This window comes from Syngnathus scovelli, chromosome 6 (genome assembly GCF_024217435.2).
Source record: "Syngnathus scovelli strain Florida chromosome 6, RoL_Ssco_1.2, whole genome shotgun sequence".
Taxonomy (NCBI): Eukaryota; Metazoa; Chordata; class Actinopteri; order Syngnathiformes; family Syngnathidae; genus Syngnathus; species Syngnathus scovelli.
In genome coordinates this window covers 11,518,343-11,541,359 of record NC_090852.1, presented here as the reverse complement: position 1 = coordinate 11,541,359, position 23,017 = coordinate 11,518,343, and the positions used below count along the sequence as shown (strand labels likewise).

General features: G+C 43.5%; 1 protein-coding gene across 5 annotated transcripts; it reads left to right on the top strand.

The window, feature by feature from the left end:
- The first annotated feature begins 5,805 nt into the window (after positions 1-5,805).
- On the top strand, positions 5,806-22,177 carry LOC125971167 (tyrosine-protein phosphatase non-receptor type 5). 5 transcript variants are annotated; one of them, XM_049724180.1, is made up of 14 exons: positions 5,806-6,100; positions 10,240-10,343; positions 12,376-12,652; positions 13,549-13,671; positions 13,999-14,085; positions 14,677-14,933; positions 15,905-16,097; positions 16,472-16,556; positions 16,775-16,854; positions 16,976-17,113; positions 17,219-17,329; positions 18,390-18,550; positions 18,727-18,840; positions 19,715-22,177. In XM_049724180.1, the coding sequence occupies exons 3-14, from the start codon at positions 12,383-12,385 to the stop codon at positions 19,806-19,808; spliced, it is 1,713 nt and encodes a 570-aa protein (XP_049580137.1). In that variant the 5' UTR covers positions 5,806-6,100; positions 10,240-10,343; positions 12,376-12,382; the 3' UTR covers positions 19,809-22,177. The 5 variants fall into 5 exon arrangements, with proteins under 5 accessions (XP_049580137.1, XP_049580134.1, XP_049580138.1 ...); XM_049724177.1 differs by having other exon boundaries at positions 12,359-12,652; XM_049724181.2 differs by lacking the exon at positions 5,806-6,100 and adding an exon at positions 6,176-6,310.
- Positions 22,178-23,017: the final 840 nt, after the last annotated feature.

Here is a 23,017-nt window from a genome sequence, read left to right as displayed (position 1 = left end):
AAGAACTGACAACTACAACATCTGGAATTTATTTCAGGTAAATCAGGTGTTTGCCGACTCCAATTTGACATGAGTTTGAATGTGATTGGTTGTCTTGGGTGCGCTTCTTTTGGCATGCGTGCATGAATGTTAGATTTTTCACCCAACAATATCTCAGCCTTTTCTCTTTCTCAAACCTACATTTCTAAAATATGCATTTGAAGATTTTGTCCACATGTATTAAACATACCATGGAACACAGTGATGAAAAAATTTTCCCCAATACAATCGACACTTGCACTACCATCTATCTGTACAACCAAGAACAGTACCCCTTTAAATTTGTTTTAGCTTGACGCAATTATGCTTGAGTAATGCTCTCATAACAGACCTTATCCCTATTCTGCTATCCCATCTCCCCATCTACACAACCATGTGCCTCAGTTGTTTGTTTATGCCGAGCAAATTGTCATAATTGCCCCTATGTCAAACGAACGTGTGTTTATATTTTCATTGTCGCTCTGTGTTGTTTGGATTTAAATGTCAGAGTAAACAAGTTCAATATTTGAAATGATGTTGTTTCCATGGGTGGATGGTTACTATCAGAGGATGGCTGGCAAGGGATCTGGGCCCTGCAGGGAGGGTGGTGACTATTTTCGACTTCCCAATTTAGATTTTTACTGTTTAGCTGTAGAGGAAAAATATATGTACATACACAAACACACACTCACTCACACAAGTAGGAAACACACATGTAGTAACAGTCACTGTATCAAAATGGGAGTCAGATCTGAAAATGTCCCACTTCCGCTTCACACTAGTAGTATTAAAACACTTTGCTGGGTGTGAGACCGAAGGAGTCATCTGTCCTGTCAGTCACACCTAGGCTGGATGCAGTCACAGTTTTCATTTTCTCACTTATACTCTGCTCATGTGCCCACTCTTCGCTCTAGTTTTACCACCAATGGTTCAACAGCTTGGCAATCTTTTTCTTTCATTTCTGGGACAGAATAAAATGTCAATTTGTCAGGGTACAGTAGATTGTATGTTATGGAATCATCTGTTGCTCAACATGTTTGAAGAAATGTGTTTATTGCTAGTTTAGTTCAACATTCTATAATTAATTCTATATACTTAATTTCATCCATCCATCCATCCATCTTCTTCCGCTTATCCGGGGTCGGGTCGCGGGGGCAGCAGCTTTAGGAGGGACTCCCAGACTTCCCTCTCCCGAGCCACTTCATCCAGCTCATCCCGGGGGATCCCAAGGCGTTCCCAGGCCAGCTGAGAGACATAGTCTCTCCAGCGCGTCCTGGGTCGTCCCCGGGGTCTCCTACCGGTGGGACATGCCCGGAACACCTCCCCAGGGAGGCGTCCAGGAGGCATCCTGATAAGATGCCCGAGCCACCTCATCTGGCTCCTCTCAACGTGGAGGAGTAGCGACTCTACTCCGAGTCTCTCCCGGATGACCGAGCTTCTCACCCTATCTCTAAGGGAGAGCCCGGACATCCTGCGGAGAAAACTCATTTCAGCCGCTTGTATCCGAGATCTCGTTCTTTCGGTCACGACCCATAGCTCGTGACCATAGGTGAGGGTAGGAGCGTAAATCGACCGGTAAATTGAGAGCTTTGCCTTTTGGCTCAGCTCTCTCTTCACCACAACGGACCGGTACAGGGTCCGCATTACTGCCGACGCTGCACCGATCCGCCTGTCGATCTCACGCTCCATCCTCCCCTCACTCGTGAACAAGACTCCAAGATACTTGAACTCCTCCACTTGGGGCAGGATCTCATCCCCGATCCGGAGAGGGCATTCCACCCTTTTCCGATCGAGGACCATGGACTCGGATTTGGAGGTGCTGACCCTCATCCCGACCGCTTCACACTCGGCTGCGAACCGTTCCAGCGAGAGCTGGAGATCACGGCCTGAAGAAGCCAACAGCACCACGTCATCTGCAAAAAGCAGAGACGCGATGCTGAGGTCCCCAAACCGGACCCCCTCAACGCCTCGGCTGCGCCTAGAAATTCTGTCCATAAAAATTATGAACAGAATCGGTGACAAAGGGCAGCCTTGGCGGAGTCCAACCCTCACTGGGAACGAATCCGACTTACTGCCGGAAATGCGGACCAGACTCTGGCATCGGTGATACAGGGACCGAACCGCCCTTATCAGTTGGCTTGGCACCCCGTACTCCCGAAGCACCCTCCACAGAACCTCCCGAGGGACACGGTCGAACGCCTTCTCCAAGTCCACAAAACACATGTGGACTGGTTGGGCAAACTCCCATGCACCCTCGAGGATCCTGCCGAGGGTGTAGAGCTGGTCCACTGTTCCACGGCCAGGACGAAAGCCACACTGCTCCTCCTGAATCCGAGGTTCGACCTCCCGACGGACCCTCCTCTCCAGCACCCCTGAATAGACCTTACCAGGGAGGCTGAGGAGTGTGATTCCCCTGTAATTGGAACACACCCTCCGGTCCCCCTTCTTAAAGAGGGGAACCACCACCCCAGTCTGCCAATCCAGAGGCACTGTCCCCGATGTCCACGCAACGTTGTAGAGGCGTGTTAGCCATGACAGCCCCACAACATCCAGAGCCTTTAAGAACTCTGGGCGGATCTCATCCACCCCCGGGGCCTTGCCACCGAGGAGTTTTTTAACTACCTCAGTGACTTCGACCCCAGAGATTGGAGAATCCGCCTCAGAGTCTCTAGGCCCTGCTTCCTCAATGGAAGGCGTGTAGGTGGAATTGAGGAGGTCTTCGAAGTATTCTCCCCACCGACTCACGACGTCCCGAGTCGAGGTCAGCAGCACGCCATCCCCACTGTAAACAGTGTTGACGTTGCACTGCTTCCCCCTCCTGAGACGCCGGATGGTGGACCAGAATTTCCTCGAAGCCGTCCGAAAGTCATTCTCCATGGCCTCACCGAACTCCTCCCACGCCCGGGTTTTTGCCTCAGCAACCGCCGAAGCCGCGTTCCGCTTGGCCATCCGGTACCTGTCAGCTGCCTCCGGAGTCCCGCAGGCCAAAACGGCCCGATAGGACTCCTTCTTCAGCTTGACGGCATCCCTTACCGCCGGTGTCCACCAGCGGGTTCGGGGGTTGCCGCCACGACAGGCACCAACGACCTTACGGCCACAGCTCCGGTCGGCCGCCTCAACAATGGAGGCGCGGAACATGGTCCACTCAGACTCAATGTCCCCCGCCTCCCCCGGGACGTGGGAAAAGCTCTGCCGGAGGTGGGAGTTGAAGCTCTTCCTGACAGGAGATTCTGCCAGACGTTCCCAGCAGACCCTCACAGAGCGTTTGGGTCTGCCAGGTCGGACCGGCATCTTCCCCCACCATCGGAGCCAACCCACCACCAGGTGGTGATCAGTTGACAGCTCCGCCCCTCTCTTCACCCGAGTGTCCAAAACATGCGGCCGCAAATCCGATGACACGACTACAAAGTCGATCATCGAACTGCGGCCTAGGGTGTCCTGGTGCCAAGTGCACACATGGACACCCTTATGTTTGAACATGGTGTTCATTATTGAAAATCCGTGTCGAGCACAGAAGTCCAACAATAGAACACCGCTCGGGTTCAGATCAGGGGGGCCGTTCCTCCCAATCACGCCCTTCCAGGTCTCACTGTCATTGCCCACGTGAGCATTGAAGTCACCCAGTAGAACGATAGAGTCCCCAGAAGGAGCGCTATCCAGCACTTCCTCCAGGGACCCCAAGAAGGGTGGGTACTCTGAGCTGCTGTTTGGTGCATAGACACAAACAACAGTCAGGACCCGTCCCCCCACCCGAAGGCGGAGGGAGGCTACCCTCTCGTTCACCGGGGTGAACCCCAATGTGCAGGCGCCCAGCCGGGGGGCAATAAGTATACCCACACCTGCTCGACGCCTCTCACCGTGGGCAACTCCAGAGTGGAAGAGAGTCCAGCCCCTCTCGAGAGGGCTTGTACCGGAACCCAAACTGTGTGTGGAGGCTAGTCCGACTATATCTAGTCGGAATCTTTCTGCCTCACACACCAGCTCGGGCTCCTTTCCAGCCAGAGAGGTGACATTCCATGTCCCAAGAGCCAGCTTCTGCAGCCGGGGATCAGACCGCCAAGGTCCCCGCCTTTGGCTGCCGCCCAGCTCACATTGCACCCGACCCCTTCGGCCCCTCCCACAGGTGGTGAGCCCATGGGAAGGGGGACCCACGTTTCCATTTCGGGCTATGCCCGGCCGGGCCCCATGGGCGAAGGCCCGGCCACCAGACGCTCGCCTTCGAGCCCCGCCTCCAGGCCTGGCTCCAGAGGGAGGCCCCGGTGACCCGCGTCCGGGCGAGGGAAAACTAAGTCCATTTATATCACTCATCATAAGGGGCTTGTGAGCCGTGCTTTGTCTGGCCCCTCACCTAGGACCCGTTTGCCATGGGTGACCCTACCAGGGGCATGAAGCCCCCGACAACATGGCTCCTAGGATCATAGGGGCACGCAAACCCCTCCACCACGATAAGGTGACGACTCGCGGAGGGGATACTTAATTTCAATTCCTGCATAAAATTCCTTCATGCAGATAATAATCAAATGGCATGACAACATCAAGCAGATGACATCTCGTTTTTTTTATTTACTACAGAGCAGTTTGAAACCAAAAATAAAAAATAAAACTTGAAAGTATTTTTAACGACTTTTGAATACTGAGATATGCATTTGCTAAGATGAGAAATGCTATGAAAGAAATTGAGAGCTGTAACACAATTAAATAATGCAACAGTGAGATTAAGGGTGTGTTATTTTCTGACAGTCAGGAATGTTTCAGTTACTATGTACATAGGAGACATCCACTTGGCCGAAAGTCAATCCAGAAGTGAACACTAGATGTCCCCGCAACATCCATACAAACCTACCTGCATGAACTTTCGCAATTCGTAATCACTTTGCTCTATTCATACCTTAGTCTTAGTAAAAGGATTTTGATATCCGACCCTATTTCATCAAGCTTTACAAATGTGAGGTGAACAGCTCAGAACGTAAATGTGTGCGTGTGTGTGTGGGAGGGGGGCTTCTAGACATGCACAACTTGGGAGGTCAAGTCACGTTAAAAGAGATGAGGAGGATGCACAGTAAGAAGAGGAGGTCATGTGGCTGATTGGACCTGTGGAGGATGGTGACATATGGGAGAGTTATACGTACTATATGGATGAAGAGTGAAATGGGTTATAAATAGTTTGAAGGAGAACGAGTCTAAGAAAGCTTTTTTGTTGTTCTTCTTCTCTTGACATTTATTGTTGCTAGGAATTAATTGTTGTAATTGGTAAGTGTCATATTGAAAAAAAAATGTTGTACTTCAGTAATATTTTTTGTTTGAAATAGTTATAAAATCACAAAATGTAAAATCTTGTGAAATATTGTCTGCATTTTCCGTCAGATAATGGGTGATGAACAGCTCTAGCTAGAAATGTTTAATTTGCTGTAGGATTGGTGGTAGTCCTTTTTTTCTCTCCACTTTTTAGACAGCCGCATTTTTACAGTTGACCATCCAACCCCCACCATCTAAAAAATTAAAAATAACATTCTGGGCCATTTCAAATGTTATTTCTACAATATGTGGTTGAAAATGGACATCAGGCCACAAATGGCCCCCGGGCCACAGGTTGGACACCAATGCTGTCGTATTAAAAACTGTATGAATGTAAAACAAATGAGTTGAGCACATTATAGTAAGCAAAATATTGGAAGATTTATGTCCCTCCAATGTGATGAATCCACTTTCCCTCTCCTTCTCTCCCACTGTCTCTCCCGCTCTCTCCTTCTCTCTCACTCGCACTCCCTCGTTCTCGCTCTGTTGCCAAGGCTACCACACAGCCTCTTGCTGCATATACCTAGATGAAGCTGGCGCTGCCACTCTGCTCCAGGATACAAACAATAGCGAGCCCATCACACGCAAACACCCACCGCATAAGTCCCCTTGGCCTCCGCTAACCTCGCACGCATCTTCAAACCCATCGGTCCGTCTCTTCCTCGCATGCGAGCACGCTCCATCTCCAGCAGGCAGGGGAGCAGCAAAGGAATTGGTGTTTGGCTGCTGCTCTTTGGCTCAGAGGGAGAAGAGCGCCAGATGGCCGTTTGAAGGAGGGCTCAGTCAGGTAAGAAGACTTATCCTAACCAGACTTAAGACTGGGGATGAGTGGTCCGGCCCTCCCTCTCCTCGCTTGGTTCCCCCCCCCCTTCCTCTGTCTGTGGTTGTGCGACATGAGGTGAATACCAATAGCACGATGAAGACCCCGTGGTTCATATGGCTGCTGTGCTCTCCTGGCTGTGAAAAGGTACCGTGATGTAGCCTGCATGGACAACAGGTTGGTTCTTCATCAGCCTTGTATTTTCACATTGCTTTCTTAAAGCTTTAGTGATGCGTGTGTATGTGTGTGTGTGTGTGTGTGAGACAATGGGGGAGTTACCAGCGAGAGATGCAACAGTCCACCTCCCATGGGTGATTCATTACTAATCCATCCCTGTCTGCTCCGTGTGGTTGCTTGAGCACACCGTAGATACGAACGTGATATGAATGGTCTTTTGTCCAAGTATGAATGACTGCCCGGGATTGCCATTCCTGCCTCGGTTTTGTGATGCAGCGCACTCATGTCATACAATTTTCTGTCGCCGCAAAATGCAGATTTAGCTCCTTCAGCCTGTAAATCCATTTGCTATGCAGTATATGTTAATTATTCATGCAGTACAGCTTAGGCAGAATTGCATGTTTACATGTGATGGAGATGAGATTTTTCTTTCAATTCTTACAAATGTTGCAGAAAGTCTATGTTTAGTAAAGTAATGATGGCGATTAATTGTGTCCCACCACAATGCACGGGAGGACATCACATTTGAACTCCAAGGTCATTCCGTGTAAGCTACTGTTTGTATTAATGATCATCCATGAGAGGTCAATGAGCTTGGTCTTGGCCCAGGTGACTCCATCTCATGTTTCCGTTCTATCATCACTTTCAGAAAGGGCATCCATCCTCTTTAGCACTTCAGCTCCACACATGACACTCAGCTTTGAGTCAGCATGAAAAAGGGGAAATACTGCTGTAGCTGTACATTTTATTCTTGACATTATAGTGATGGTCTGTAGTGACTTGTTGTCATTTGGGGCAAAGGGGGGGGCTGCCCCCGTTAGCTCCACATTCAACATAAAGCAGAGTACAACCAAAGAATAACGTTTTACACAATTTTTACAGTTGCCATGGTATTTTAAATGCATACCAAGGATCAAGAATTGTAGAAAAACAAGACAAACTGGTATTGCTAAAATTATCCCATTTTAAGATGGCTGGTCTTGTCTAATGCAAGTGAGCAAGCATATACTACATACATTGTTTTATATATATATATATATATATATATATATATATATATATAGATAGATAGATAGATAGATAGATAGATAGATAGATAGATAGATAGATAGATAGATAGATAGATAGATAGATAGATAGATAGATAGATAGATAGATAGATAGATAGATATTTAAGATACAATGGCGAGTGCGGCTTTTGTTCCCATTCCAATCTTCACTCATGGAAGTTCATACACTGTACACTGTGTAGGACAAATCACAAATGCTCACTGTAGATTTAGTATTCGCTATTTCAAAGTAATCCAGAGACTATTATTTGCATACAAGCAAGTAAAAAGTCTGATATTTTCTGTGATGCATCTCCCCCAAATCAGGTGCTGGTCTGTGTTCAGCAACGGTGTGAGCATTTGCAAAGCTTCCAATTTGCTATTAGAGCCTTCACAATCAAGAAGTCCATAGCTTGAACATACAAGTCAGGATTTGCAAAGGGAAATCATGACCAGATTTAACGTTTGGCCGTCAGTTTGCTGAGCATACTGTGGAAGATAAATCACTGTGAACAGTCACGTGATAATTAGTCAGGAATGGCGTTCAGAAACTTTGCTGTTTGCTGTCTTTGATTAGAGAAGAAGAAAAATGTTGAAATCGGTCCGAATGTTTTTATGTTGGCTCTGTTCAGTGGGCATGACAGCCATAGCAATGCCATTTTGTTTAACTTACATATTGACATTAAAGACTGACATTGTTGGACTGTACATTGCTGCAACAAGTAGCATTGAAGTAGGCTATGTTTTGACCAGGAAGAAGGCAACAATGTTGTACCTAAAACTAGCTCCAGAATTTAAGAATACATCTTGTAAAGTCTTTGTGGTCTAGTACACTGGCATTGCAAAATGAATTTAAGGATAAAATACTGTTATTATACTGCATGTCTCTTGCCAGTGGTTGATGTCCCCCTATTATTTTCCCATTGAAAAAAAGGAAAGAAGCCACTAGAAATGGTTAGTAAAACCTGCACACCAGACCTTCGGAAAGCAGTGCAATATTATAAAAATAGAATGGGCACATGGTGACATGCTGTTATGCTTCCATTATTTTCCAGACAGAGGAAGAAGGATCATCAGGAACATCCATTAAAACATGAGCCATCTGTCACCCAAAGAGAAAAATAATGACAGTAATTCCCCTTGTTCCCCTTCTAATGCCGGCCCCTAGACCAGGATCCCGTTAACTTGAATGGTTTTGTTTCCACTTGCTTTGATATGCGAAAGAGTGCAGATCAATACAATGAAAATGATCTATATGAAGATGAGGGGGGGCGGGATTTGTAAGGATACAAAGATCGAGGACCCTCAGATCAAATCAGCTTTTAGGTTTGATACATATTAAATCCCCTTTATATGTGTCCATATTATCATGGCTAGATTTCCTTTTTAAATTATATTTTGTTTCTGTTATCAGATCAAGTTATCTATCTATCTATCTATCTATCTATCTATCTATCTATCTATCTATCTATCTATCTATCTATCTATCTATCTATCTATCTATCTATCTATCTATCTATCTATCTATCTATCTATCTATCTATCTATCTATCTATCTATCTATCTATAACTATAGACAATCCGTCCATCTATCTGTCCATCTGTATAGCTGTCTATCATTCATCCATCCATCCGTCCATCCCTCCATCCATCTGCCTGTCCCTCAACCCATCCGTCTGTTCCTCCGTCCATTCATCAAGCTCCAAAATACGATGTAGTTCAAAATGAATTTGCCCGTGGTGTGAGTCATTTCAGGGTTCAGATATGTGTGCATGTGAATGCATGTTGGTGTGTGTGTGAAGTTAAGTTGAAAAGGTCTAACACAAATATATATTCTTAGTTCATGCTTACCTTCAAACAATTTTTTGCTATCATTCATACCCACCACAAATATTACATGTTACATAAAAATAATTAGGTTTTGAATCATCTGACCATAATAGCCTGATACACAGCTAAATATACCAGTCAATCATAAAACACTGGGAAACCAACAAAGTGTTCGAAACACACAAAGAGAACCAGTATTATTTGACAAACTTGGACATTATTTTTTCCCGCTTGAGCCTGTGGTTGAGTGTGTATGGGTGTGTGAGTGCTCATTATAATATCTGGGTTGCCATGGTTACCAAAACGCCGGCCTCACTGCGTCACTCAGTAACTCAGCCTACTGTGCTTCCCATTCATCCCTGTATCCACTCACCTGCCCATCTGCGCCCTGCGAAATTTCACAGTTCCTCCTACACACAATTTCCCCCAGCGTTCGCCTTCGCGTATACTTTGCATGCATGTATGTTGTATGTACACGTGTTGCCATGGCTACAGGCTGGGCGAACTGGTGTCATCAATTCAAAATCACCTTCACAGCAAGCGGAGAGAGAAAAGCACTCAGCGGTGCAGCTTCATCGCAAGCATCACCTGTAAACACACGCGCGGACGTGGTCTGATTTAGCTCGGAGCTCATGCTATTGCTTCACAGCATGGCACAGAGTGAAAAGAGGCAGACGAGAGAAAAGAGAGCTAGCCCATGCATACAGATTGCAACTGGAGCTATCTGAATGTTTTGGCAAGGGTGTCCGGCTGGATTTAACTCTGCCTCTTTGCAAGGGAGAGTGAGGGAAGGAAAAGAAGGAAGACATTAACAGTTTACCGTGTCACCTTACATCCTCGCATGACCGCACAGCTGGCAGCTGACAAGAGTGCTACTCAGATGGAGCATTACTAACCCTGCCTCACCAGGACTGCTAGTGCTTGAGTCACAATGAAGCTTCAGTGGGTATTTCGGGCAATTATTTAGGTTGTCTTTAGACGGTCTGTCTTTATTCATAAGTAGGCCTATGTAACGCATTTGAAGAATGGCTGATATCTTCTGCCTTGTAGGTTGCTTCTCGATGGCCAACGTTGACTGGTTGCGGCAAGATACAGGATTTATCTTCATCATGTGATCTGACTCCCACGCCATCCTTTTCTTCGCTGTACCTTAAGTGAGTGAACCATGCGACCGACTGGCTGCTTTCCATATCATAGGTCTTATTTGTAGTCATTGATGAATTAAAAAAAAAATAAAATGCAAACGACTTGACAAGCCTTCACATTCAAACACCAGCACAAAGCTTAAACTGAACTTGTATTGCATCAATTGCTAACTGCTTGGACCTCAAAGCAGATTTAGCGTGTGGATGACTCAAAGTTGTTATTCCACTGAAGTACAAAAAAGTTCACAATGACAAGAAGGTAAAGTGTGTTGCAAGAAGTAAAATACAACCACACACCAGAGATACCGACTGCACCAGTGGTTTGGTCTGGTGTGGAATCTTGAGTTCCTTATCCTGGTCAAATTGTGAAGGAGAGGCAGCAGAAACTATACCCTAACCAAATGCCCATATGACCTCATCTGGATCCAATCAATGAGGAGGAGCGGCGGCTCTACTGTGCTTGTCACCTTATGCCTCAAAGGGAAAGCATGGACTCTGAATGAAGGGACCACATTTCAGTCGCTTCAGCCCTAATCTTGTTCTTTTGGTCATGACACATCGCATGAGATGGTGACCATAGGTTAGGGTAGAAATGCAAATCAGCCACAAAAAAGAGCGCTTTGCCGAAAGGCACCACGAGTCTGAATCTCTTTGCAGAAGCTGCAAAAATCTGCCTGTCGAAGACTGCATACTATTCCAGGGAGAGCTTGATGAAGCTCTGCAAAAGGCATAGGCCTAATACTCAGCACACCAAACCGGGCAAAGTTTAGGCTTTGCAGAAAAATTCGGTCCATAAAGGTCATGAACAAAATCCGTGACAAAAAGCAGCACTCCCTGGAAACAAATGTGACTTACTGCCAGCAATACTAATCACAGTCTGACACCGGTCGTATGGAGTGTGCCCATTGGTGCAGGCCCGGCAAACAGGCCTCTTCCATTCGGCTCCAGCTAGTTTTCAAAAAATGTATTTGTCAAGTCAAGTTTGTTTGTGAAGCCCTTGATCATAGAGATGTCTAAAAGGGCTTCACTGCCCACAGTTGACAAATATTCTCAACATCCCCTTATCTTAACACCCAGAAGAGCAAGGGAAAACTCAGAAAAGTAGGGGGAAACTGAAAAACCTTGACAAGGGACCACTGATGGGAGGATCATCCTTCCAGGGTGACTAGGCTGTAATGGATGCAGAAAGGGCAACATTTAATACACAATGAAATATGAAACAAGGTAGTGTAATGTTCATTTAAAAATTAATAGGACAGTTTCTTTGAGTGTGCATGTGTGTGTTTGTGTGTGTGTGTGTGTGTGTGTGTGTGTGTGTGTGTGAGTGTGTGCACGCATGCATGTATGTGAGTGTCTGTTGTCAGTAGATGATAATGCTCAGGACGGATGACAGGGATGAGAGCCACTCTGTTGCCAAGGCGACGGACAGGGCTGTAAACACATCACCCCTGACTCATCCCTCCACAATGGAGAATCTCTCACTCACTCACATGCACACACACACACACACACGCACACACACAAACACACATCCCCACTCACTCGTTCACTCTCATTTCAAATATCACACCCATCACACACAAACTGACAAACACAGTGAGAGGCAATGAGAAGGTCATTGAACAGGAAATAATTATATTATGTACACTATTTTGTTGTTTGTAAGCTAAGTAATAAGTAACAATGACCCACAGTAGATAGTTAGATGTTTCAGAGCATGTGCTTTTATTTATTTATTTAGTTAGTTAGTTATTTAGTTATTTATCTATTTAAAACATCTGTAATGGACCACAATTTCACCAATTGACAATACATTGGAACCATTTGAGATTTCACAATTTAAGCAAAACTATATACAGTATTTACTGTTCTGTTGGTCTGAGTTACGCTTCGAAACATCGTAATTATAGCATTTCTGTTTTATGTCCATTGGAATCTGTACTGTGTATTGCCATGTAGTTTTAACTATTTTCAACTGCCTTGTGTATGCAGCATTAATGTGTCAAATGCCTCACGATACGCAGGAGCCTTCTATCAACAGGAGGATCATGACCCGACGCCTGAGCAGCTCCACCCGCTCCCACACCGAGGACTCCATCTTCCTCAGGCCTGATGAGGACCCTGTTTGGCTGGATGAGCCCACAAAGACAGGAAAAAGAGTAGATAGAGCCTCGAAAACTGAAGAATTGCTTGGAAGAAAAGATGAAAGCACAGAGGGGCAAAGTTCACGACAAGAAGAAGTGTTTTTGCATAAAGTGTACAGTTTGGTGGTCCAGTTCCACTACTGGGCCGCCCTCTTTGTCATCTCCCAAGTCACGGTATGTGAATGGATGCCAGTGGATGTGGAATGAAACGGATGGATGGATGGATGGATGGATGGATGGATGGATGGATGGATGGATGGATGGATGGATGGATGGATGGATGGATGGATGGATGGATGGATGGATGGATGGATGGATGGATGGATGGATGGATGGAAAAATGGAAAAATGGAAAAAGAAGAATGGCTGTCAACCAACACATGGATCCCACTGTGCACCTCGCTTTTTTTTATGATACGGTATACTCCAAACTTGGTGTGATGAATGTAGTCAATTTTATTTTGTCAAGTGGTTGCACAATACACATAATAAAATCATTTACATTTTGATATGTATGTATTGTCTACTTAAAAATATATCTTGATCCAGATTATTTTATTTTGTGCAACCCTTGAAGAAAACAAAATGCAACATACAATTTTTCTACATATGCTACCATACAACCTATTTAACCAGAGTCCAGTTCCAATTACAAAGTCAGCTATTGTAGAATAGCTTTGGCCTATGTTGCTTTTAAAAGACACACACATAGCGACTGAGAGCCAAATGATTAGAATAAGCAGAATTATCATCAGCATGTCCACTAATTGGAATGGAAAAGGTGCTTGTCCTTTTCTCCCAGCCTTTTTAAATCACGCACAAAACCTCCTTTTAAACACATGGCTGTGTACACAATACTACCATACACTGAAATAAGAGAGGCCTTGAAAATCCACCACTGATTAGGATACCAGACTGCACTTGGACAATTTGTACCTTTTTCAATAGTTGTGTAACTGGCCATGCTCTTTTCTTTGCTCCATTCTTTTCACCTGAAAACAGCCTTGGTGCTGCGCTCATGTGAATGAAGGGCAGCGCTGTGACAGTCTGCCTTCGCTCTGTCTTCTCAGGGGTACTGGATGTTCTTTGTGGTGGAAGGAAATGGGCCCTTTGCCTCTATCTATAAAGCCCTCCAGGTCATCGACTTCTATCTCGGCTTTGTCTTACCCTGCCACCCAATATTTGGAATGGATGTAAGTTTGAGAAATAACACAATCTTATCGGTTTTCTTTATACGCCATCAGAGTGGCTGTAAATAATCAACATTTTATTTCTTGGACTGTAATATTTTAATACTTTATTTCTTGCTACAGTTACACCACCATTTCATTTAGGATAAAACAACCAATATGTGACTTATTACAGACTTCCCACATTACCCTAGCTGAGTTCATATAGCATGGCAACAATCGTAAATACAGATATTCTTCAAGTTCAAGGTTGTTTCTTGTATATTTGAACGCAGAATGCAAAGATGTGATACATCCAGTGTTTAATCTCTCTCTTTCTGCTCTTGTCAGTCTATGAAGGATGTGGTAAACACGACACAGCAAACATGGATCATCTACGCCACTGTAGGCATTGGAGTTACCATCTGTGTTTCTATGGTATGCACAAACTATGTAACACACTTGTATGCCCAATTCCACACTTTTGTCTTTCTTAGATTAGTGATAACCTTACTTGATGCATGTTATGTTGTGTATGTTACGTGTGTTTCAATACAGGGCAATTGACTATCACTGAATCGGATATACTTAGTATTGAAGGAAAAAAAATTGTGAAACAGGTCTGTAGCAATACCTCAAAGACAGTCAAGATTTGATTGCTGTCTCGATTTCTGACCCATAGTTTGATTCAGATTTTAGAGGGATTAGAGGGGAAAAAGGAAGAGATTTTCATAAGAGGATGCACGATTTCCATCTCTGTTTTCAACTGGGTAGCCATGCCTCCCGTACTCCTGAACTGAAATGAGCTTGAAGTCTCCACAGTGTTTCCGTGTTTGTTCATTTCCCCCACTCTGGCCTCCTTATGTAGTTGAACTAGCATTAGCGATAATCACAGTTCTGCTGTTATTACTATGTCAAAGCCAATGACCCAATGGACAGGAGTAAATCAGCAACAGAATGGTTTTAACAGAAGAAAACTGACTGACAAGTGGCTACATATCACATTCTCCTCCATTCATCTATCTTCAGGTCGTCCACATGGTGTGCAGGTGGCGGTACGGCACTGGCTTGAGGCCACCTGGAAGCGCTTCAAGAGACATTGGAGACAGACGTCAGTCTGTGAGCCGTCAGCCCTCCTTCACCCTGTCAGAGTGGACGGACGCCCAAGAGGACCTGATGGATCTGGATGCCGTGCCTCAGACTCCAGTCTTTGAAATGGGAACTGACAGCAAGCCAGAGGGAGATGCTGCAACTCTCACAGTCACACCGGTGGGGCTTCAAGAGAGGTTTGTTTCCATCCCCAAGGAGTTTGTTGTTGCATCGATGTGGCTTGTTCATTCTTTTTTTTTAATTGCTGTTTTTTGTGCAACTTCAAAGCACAGCTTTTGATATCTTTTTTTTTCATTAGCAGTCCCATTCCAAAGTCTTAGGCATTATATTAGCATTAGCCTCTGCAAAGGTCAAAATGTGAAGAAAATAGAAACAAATTGGCCGAGTGCTAGGTTTGTCTTTGTTAATTAGTTGGCAACATTGTGAGTCAAATGGTGAAATCACATTTCTGTGTTGACACTTTAATCCAGATCCTCACCAACAATTAAATGCTCAACCCTCTACAATTGGTTCAAGAAGATTTTTGGATTTTTTAGGCTATTTACAGTTTTGGTCAGGCAAGAATGATCCATCCATCCATTCTCACGAGGGTCGTGAGCATGCTGGAGCCTAACTCAGCTGACTTTGCGCAGTAGGCAGGGGACATCCTTGAATTGTTGCCAGCCAGTTGTAGGGCACATACAAACAACCATCCGCGCTCATTAACACCTACGGACAATTTGGAGTGGTCAATTGGCCTACCATGCATGTTTTTGGGACGTGGGAGGAAACCAGAGTACCCGGAGGACACCCACGCAGGCATGGGGAGAACATGCAAACTCCACACAGAAAGGCTGGAGCCAGAATTGAACCCGCGGACGCGCTAATACATGCTGTTGAATATGTCAACATTTTTCAAATTATATTCATGTAGCTCTAAAATAGGCAAGCGTAAACAAATATAGCACTTTGTTAAATTTATTCTGATTCGGAAGTTAATATGAACCATTAAAGCCAATGTTGCGGTCGTTCTGTGAACGATTAAGTAGCTGACTAATGTTAAAGCCATGGTGCTCTTTTGAATTGTATTCATGCAAAGAACAATGGTAAAATGGCCACAAAGGCTTTGTATGTTGGTATTTTATTTGAACTGACATTTCTCACACAGGAGAGGCTCCAATGTTTCCCTGACCTTGGATATGTGTACGCCGGGCTGCACGGAGCCTTACGGCTACGGAGCCCAGCTTTCCCCGAGGGACCAGTCAGCCCAAGAGTACCTCCGGCAGGGCACACATATTCTCACCCCTGCCATGCTACACACACGGGCTATGGATGACCAGGGCCTGCAGGCTGAGTTCTATGTGAGTGCAGCAAGAGTAGCTCAGCCACCTACACACTTATCAGATACACACAAAGAAACAAGGACTTACCCGATCATAGTGTGCACCCAACGGAGCGCTGTGCACCCGGAAGCTTTGCCTCTGTTTGTCAGTGGGCGAAAGAAGGATGGATACGAGCTTCATTTACATACAAACTCACATATGATTCTACAGTCTGTCAGGCAATTGGTGTTCCAAATTTCAAACTAGTCACGCAAGCCTTAATCATATTCAATTGCCACATATTACAAAACAAAATCTTGATCAGTTTATGGAATGGATTGCACCTCCCACATAACAGTAGCTAATTGTTGCTGCGCGTTGATTGTTCCTGTTTGTTATTTGTCCAATTGCAGGAAACTCCAATGAACTTTGTGGACCCTAAGGAGTACAACTACCCAGGGCTTGTGAGAAAGAACCGCTACAAAACCATCTTACCCAGTGAGTACGGCGATTTCTAACATCATTTAATTGGTAATGATTTGAGGATGTCCTTGAAAAGAACAGCAACATTAATAATAATCAGCACATCACAATGGCCATCAAAACAGAGTGTTATTAGGTTGGGATTTTATCAGCAAACTTTCTTTGTGCAGGATGCAGAAGTAAAATGTGTCTCCCATTTCCTTTTGTCTGTTGTTAATACTGCTTACTTCCAGACACACACAGTAGAGTGATCCTAAAGTCACAAGATGAAGATGATTTCCTCATTACTTACATCAATGGCAATTATCTCAAAGTAAGTCAAATTGTTGATTTATAATTATCCGTGGATGATGTCACCTTTTTTTCATCATATTTTTCATAATGTTTCCAAAAGAAAATATATATTTTTGTAAAAGAAATGATGATTTTTTCAGGGTTATGGGGGTGAAGAGCGTGCATACATCGCCACGCAGGGTCCAACAGTAAACACTGTGGGGGACTTCTGGAGAATGGTGTGGCAGGAAAGGACCCCCATCATTGTAATGATCACCAACTTGGAGGAGAAAAATGAGGTTGGGTGCTAGTGATGATAATATTGTGGTATTTGTGATTGTGTTCCATCACTGGAACTGTCATGTTCTTGAATTTTGTGTGATTTTGTCTGTGACGTGTTCCAGAAATGTGCTGAGTACTGGCCTGAGGACACTGTGACCCATGAGGGGATTGAAATCACTGTTGTCACGGTAACACAGGAGGATGACTACAGTCTGAGGGTGTTTACTTTGAAGGTAAGGCACGCAAGGGTAAAAACGTGACAAAAAATAACAACAATTGAAAACAGACTTTATCGGGTCTGCTTCACAGTCAAGGTTTCCGTGTTGAGATAGCTAAAATTTCAAGTTCATTGAAGATTTCAAAACCCTGCTAGAACCTTTATGGAACTACTTTTCATTTTAATCGGATAATATGAGCCGAGATAACGTATCTGCTTCATACTCGGCAGGTTGTGGGTTCAAAACTCAGATCCGGGTTTCCTGTTTGGAGTTTGCATGTTCTTCATGGATGGATGGATGGATGGATGGATGGATGGATGGATGGATGGATGGATGGATGGATGGATGGATGGATGGATGGATGGATGGATGGATGGATGGATGGATGGATGGATGGACGGACGGACGGACGGGCGGACGGACGGAAAGACGTATGGTTGGACACTTATGGATAGACAGACGTATGGATGGACAGATGCACGAATGGAAAGACGTACGGATGGATAGACGTATGGATGGTCAGACGTATGGATGGACAGACGTATGGACAGATGTTTCACAATACAATAAACGATTCCATTGTAAGCTTATATAATTAATTGTCTGTGGTTTATGTATGATTTAGTCTTGGCTAGTATCTCAGAATTACAGGTGACTCAAACTTAATTTCCCGAAGCGCTATTAATATGTTAAAAGAGGCAAAAAAAATGTAGTGTGAAAAGGTCTGGCTTCTGTTCTTGGGACATACTACCTTATTAGTTCATACCTACTTATTAACCCTTGTTTACATTGCAGTCCCTGGAAGAGTCTAATTATTAATCATTGTTGGACTTAGGCACAAGGAGAGCCGATTGGGCACCAAAATCAGTTCAGGAGAGGAAATTATTTTTTGACTATATTGTCTCACTCTGCACTCATTACTGTCACACAGCGCTCAAACGTTGAATTTCCTATGTACATGTTGAGCAACGAGGCTGATCAGAAAATCTTTACTGTGCTCCTCAGGAACACAATTAAATATGATCCCATTGGTTGGTGTGTATTTCATGTCTTTGTTTGTGTATACACTGGCAAGTGTGGAGATGAGGAGCGGAGTCTGCGGCAGTACTGGTACACCTCATGGCCTGACCAGAAGACACCAGACAAAGCGCCACCTCTTTTAGAGCTGGTACAGGAAGTGGAAAGAGCCAGAGAGGAGGCCCCACCCACTAGTGGCCCTGTAATTGTGCATTGCAGGTATCTATTTTAAATTTGTAAATCTCCATGTATGCAGTTTAGTGACTGTGCCGCTTTAATAAAACAGCTACAATATCTAACCCATTGCTTTTTACCAATCATCTATTGAAACATGAGTCACATTGATGGAACAAAACATTATGACAACACACTCCTCTCGGTGATTGTGTCTGCAGTGCTGGAATCGGTCGGACTGGCTGCTTCATCGCCACCTCCATCCTCTGTAAGCAGCTAAGGATGGAGGGCGTGGTTGACATCTTGGGAACAACCTGCCAACTGCGTCTGGACAGGTGGTAGATTCCACTTCCTTGTCTATAGTCTGTCAAGAAAAGAGTTGGATGTTTATGCTGTAGTGGTTCTTCTAACACAACCAAATTCTCAGACATTTGAAGTGTGCAACTTCTATCGCTAAAATTATGGTTGGCCTACGGGGGCGGTTGTTACATTGAAACACCAGGTGTCTGGTGACACGGGTCAGTACATTTGTTTTACCGTCATGGTTCAGTTCACATGTACAGTTTAAAGGAAACGAAATGCAAAACGAACTGCTTGTGTTTTATGTAAACAAGAACAGTTGTGATGGGATCTAAATGAAACAGCAGTTTAAGCAAAACATTTTTTGGGGGGGGGGGGAAATGAATGATGCAGACAAATGCAACATTAACAGTTTGAAAAGCGTGATTTATTGTGCCATTAAAAAAAATCAAGCAAAAATTATTTGATATTTACATTTGCGTGATGCCCTTTGAAATGACTTACCGTGAGTGCGTGTGCGTGTTTGTGTGTGTGTGTTTTAGACTCTATGTCACAGGTGTCAAACTCAAGGCCCGGGGGCCAGATACAGCCCGCCACATCATTTTATGTGGCCTGCGAAGACAAATTGTGCATCAAATTCGTGTGTCATTACTAGAATTGCAAATTGTCTTCACTTTTAATATCTTTTTTAAAAATATTTGACCAGGTTTTACTTGTCTGATTTGAAAACAAGTTGTTTGTTTTGTAGCTTTTACTGTATATGAGGTGCTCTTACATTGATTTGGGTTGACAGTCATAATGGCCCTCCGAAAGAAGCTATGACTACAATGCAGCCCGCGAAAAAAAATGAGTTTGACACCCCTGCTGTATGTGATGTGCCTCAGCTAATTATCAATGTGTATTTGGCAGGGGTGGGATGATCCAGACATGTGAGCAGTACCAGTTTGTGCATCATGTCCTCAGCCTGTATGAAAAGCAGCTGTCTCACGCCTCTGAAGAATAGTGCTTGCACAGTGGCCACGCCCACACCGAGACACACCACTGTACACTGTGCTGCTTCTGGCGGTCCACACCACTGTACCAAGCATCATGTCATGTGTCACCCTTTAAAAAAAGTTCACATCATCATATTGATCCATGGCAGACTTGAACAGAAACCTCTACTTATTTACATTTCCCTAATAACAAAATAAGCATGTAAATTGCAAGATAATAATCTTCTGAAATGTTCTCATTTGCCATACTGAGGTTATCACATTTATCTGCATGAGACACCACAGAGTCATGAGCAAGCATCTGGAGCTCTTGTGTGCATTAAAATGCGAGCAATTTAATAGTTGGAAACATTATGAGATGGGAGGGGGGGGGGGGGGGGTGATTAAGAGGGATGACAGAGAATCTACCAAAATGAATGGGAATTCATCTGAAAAATTTATCATAATGTTAATGTTAAGTATAACTGTTGAATATATATAGCAAGAAACTGAGATGTATTTTCAAGCTTTGTGTAGCTTCAAACCAGATTGGATCTAACTAGTTGCCACTAATTATTCAAAGACAAGAAATGTATTTTTTAGAAATAATTTTGCTACATATCCATTTATGACAGTAAAAAATGCTCTTTCATTAAGATAAATGTTGAGATTACAGCACTCAAAATTTTGTGACATTTGACATTTACTACTGTGAAAAAAGTCCAACTGAATATTTCCAGAATTCCTTAGCCGAACTTCCCACGGAAGATTCGGTAGAGTTTCCGTACATTAATGGTTATGTTTAGCCCATCGGCAACTTTACATGCATTTGTTTCAGTTTTCTGCCAGTTGCTGGTCAACTCTCCTGTATTTCCTTATCAAGTAAAAAAACACTATTATACCACAGTATTACATTAAATTTTGGTTGGTTATCCTTTTCTATCACATTTTACTATTATGTTTTTACACATCTTATACATCACTTCTTACTATTATGATTTTAAAGACACACGCACGCACACACTCACATACAAAAGGCCTGTTTCTGTATTTGATACATTTGGGAGCCACCTCATCTTCAGGTTGCATGGTGCTAAGTGTTCCTTCAAGGCATGTGCAATGTAATGGAACAAAGAAATGTAAAAGACTTATTAGTGAACTAATTAGAATTTTTGTGCATCCTACAGTGCACTAGTTGTGTGCAGTTCTCATGGTTCATGATGTTTACAGTGTACATTTCTTGTGTTAAAGCCACATAGACAAACTATCAGAGACATCACAGAGCCAGCAAGGTTGAGAGGGAGCTGCAATTCAAACCAATTACTACATGTTGAAAAAGACCTTATGTGTCCTGTTTCTATCGTTCTCCTCAGAGCCACTTGCCCTGTAATGCCTCTGCTCTCAGTTGTAGCTTCAGCACATGCGTAAAGTAAGACGCCCATGATTGTTGTATAGACAGGTCAAGCCTAATCTGTACGAAGCACAATGGTACAACTAAGGTTGTTTCTCTTATGTTTAGCTGTGAAGTTTTTTTTTTTTTTTCCTCCTGTATTGTTTAATGCATTGCATGTGCTGTACGGGATGCTGTAGGTTCACAATCAAAGCGACGTGATTGGTTGTCCTGCTTTTTGTTGTGTAAAGTGGCGTTAAAGCCTTCTATATTGCTTGCTCTCAGCCAATGCTTTTGATACAGTTTGCTTTTTGTGAAACCAACCAGAGATATTTTTAGAACATTTTGATACAATCCTTTTGTGTAGATGCCGTGTGTACATTTCCATCTCCACCATGATGTACATACCTTGGCCATACTGTGAATTACGAAAAACGTCCATTTTTATTGCAAGACTGAAGACGGAACAAAATGTAACAAGCTGTCTTATAGTACACACAATTTCAATTATGTTTAGTCTTCAGTGGTATTATGTTATCGTTGAAGCTTTGCTTTAATATGCTTTGCCATATGTGAATGTTTGTATTGTTTTCTCAGAGAATTTTACCTCAGACTGAGTAACACCTTCCCACAGGAGTCTATCTTTGACTCTCAAACAACTAAATTAATCGCAATGTGCAAGGCAGCTACAACAGTTCAGACGTACGTATTTTTTCTTTAACAAAATCTAATAAGACAATTGAATTGAAAGTGTAGATTCCAGCATAAAATAATGGCGAGGTAAACATCTCCACCTAATGCTCTGATTATGTCTATGAAATTTACAAAAAAATGTTTTTCTTGTTTACAGTGCATACATGATCTCACTGTGAGAATAAGGAAAGAAATTATGACGTAAGAATAGCAAAATAGTGATAATACAGCAAACCAGCAGTCAGTATTCCTTTTCTCTGCAGCAGTATTGCTTTCAGTTGTGAATTTTTGCAAATAAAATTTTCATGAACCTGTGTTGCTTTTATTTTATTCCCATAAAAACCACACACGATTGAACAACTTTATTGCGACAATTCTCCTTCACTTGTACTTGTACAACAATGGTGCAGTGAAATAGCAGTGCCACTAGACGTCAGTGTAGGAAAATAAAAATAATTGGTGTCTATTGCACTGTACCGCCAATCAGCTGGTCACTTAGGCACAATATCTTTGTGACTTAATAAGTACATATCCATTTCTTTCTTTCTTTTTTATTGTTTGCTTGTTTGTTACAAATTTGCATAGTCATGAATTGATACTTCATTTGTGTAGTGCATGTCCTTGTAACATAACATGCATGTTTTTGAAATGTGAGCAATACCCACAGAAAACTCACGCAAGCATGGGGAGAACGTGTTAACGTCACACAGTAAGGCCTGAGCCAAAATACGAACCTTAAACCTCAGACCTGCGAGGCAGACGTGCTAATAACTCGGAAAGGTGAGTAAAACAATAAAAATGACTTCATAGTAATTACAATATGATGATAAATGTCGGGGTTCTCAGCATTATTTTCAAGGGTCGTTAGAGAAAATATCAATTATTGCAGTATATTCATTATTTTATATAGAACAGGCCCAAGGCTTAAGCAGACCCAGTCATGTGGTCACAAGTGGCCCCAAACGAGCAATCAAAAATCATCACAACCGAGAGTAGTGTTTTTTGTTTTTGTTTTTTAAATAGTTGAAATTGTATTGGGAAAGAGTAGAATCCTCCATTCATATTCCATACAGTGTATGCTCACTAAACGGCCGTGAGGCTTCTTGAGCTTATTCTGGCTGACTTTAGGCAAGAGCAGGATACAGCTTCAACTGC

Excerpts from the sequence above, each read along its gene's own strand:
- LOC125971167 (XM_049724180.1), top strand. The coding sequence starts at position 12,383 with ATGACCCGACGCCTGAGCAGCTCCACCCGCTCCCACACCGAGGACTCC. Across the intron at positions 14,934-15,904 it reads CCGGTGGGGCTTCAAGAGAG|GAGAGGCTCCAATGTTTCCC; the intron begins GTTTGTTTCCAT and ends TTTCTCACACAG. Across the intron at positions 16,098-16,471 it reads GCCTGCAGGCTGAGTTCTAT|GAAACTCCAATGAACTTTGT; the intron begins GTGAGTGCAGCA and ends GTCCAATTGCAG.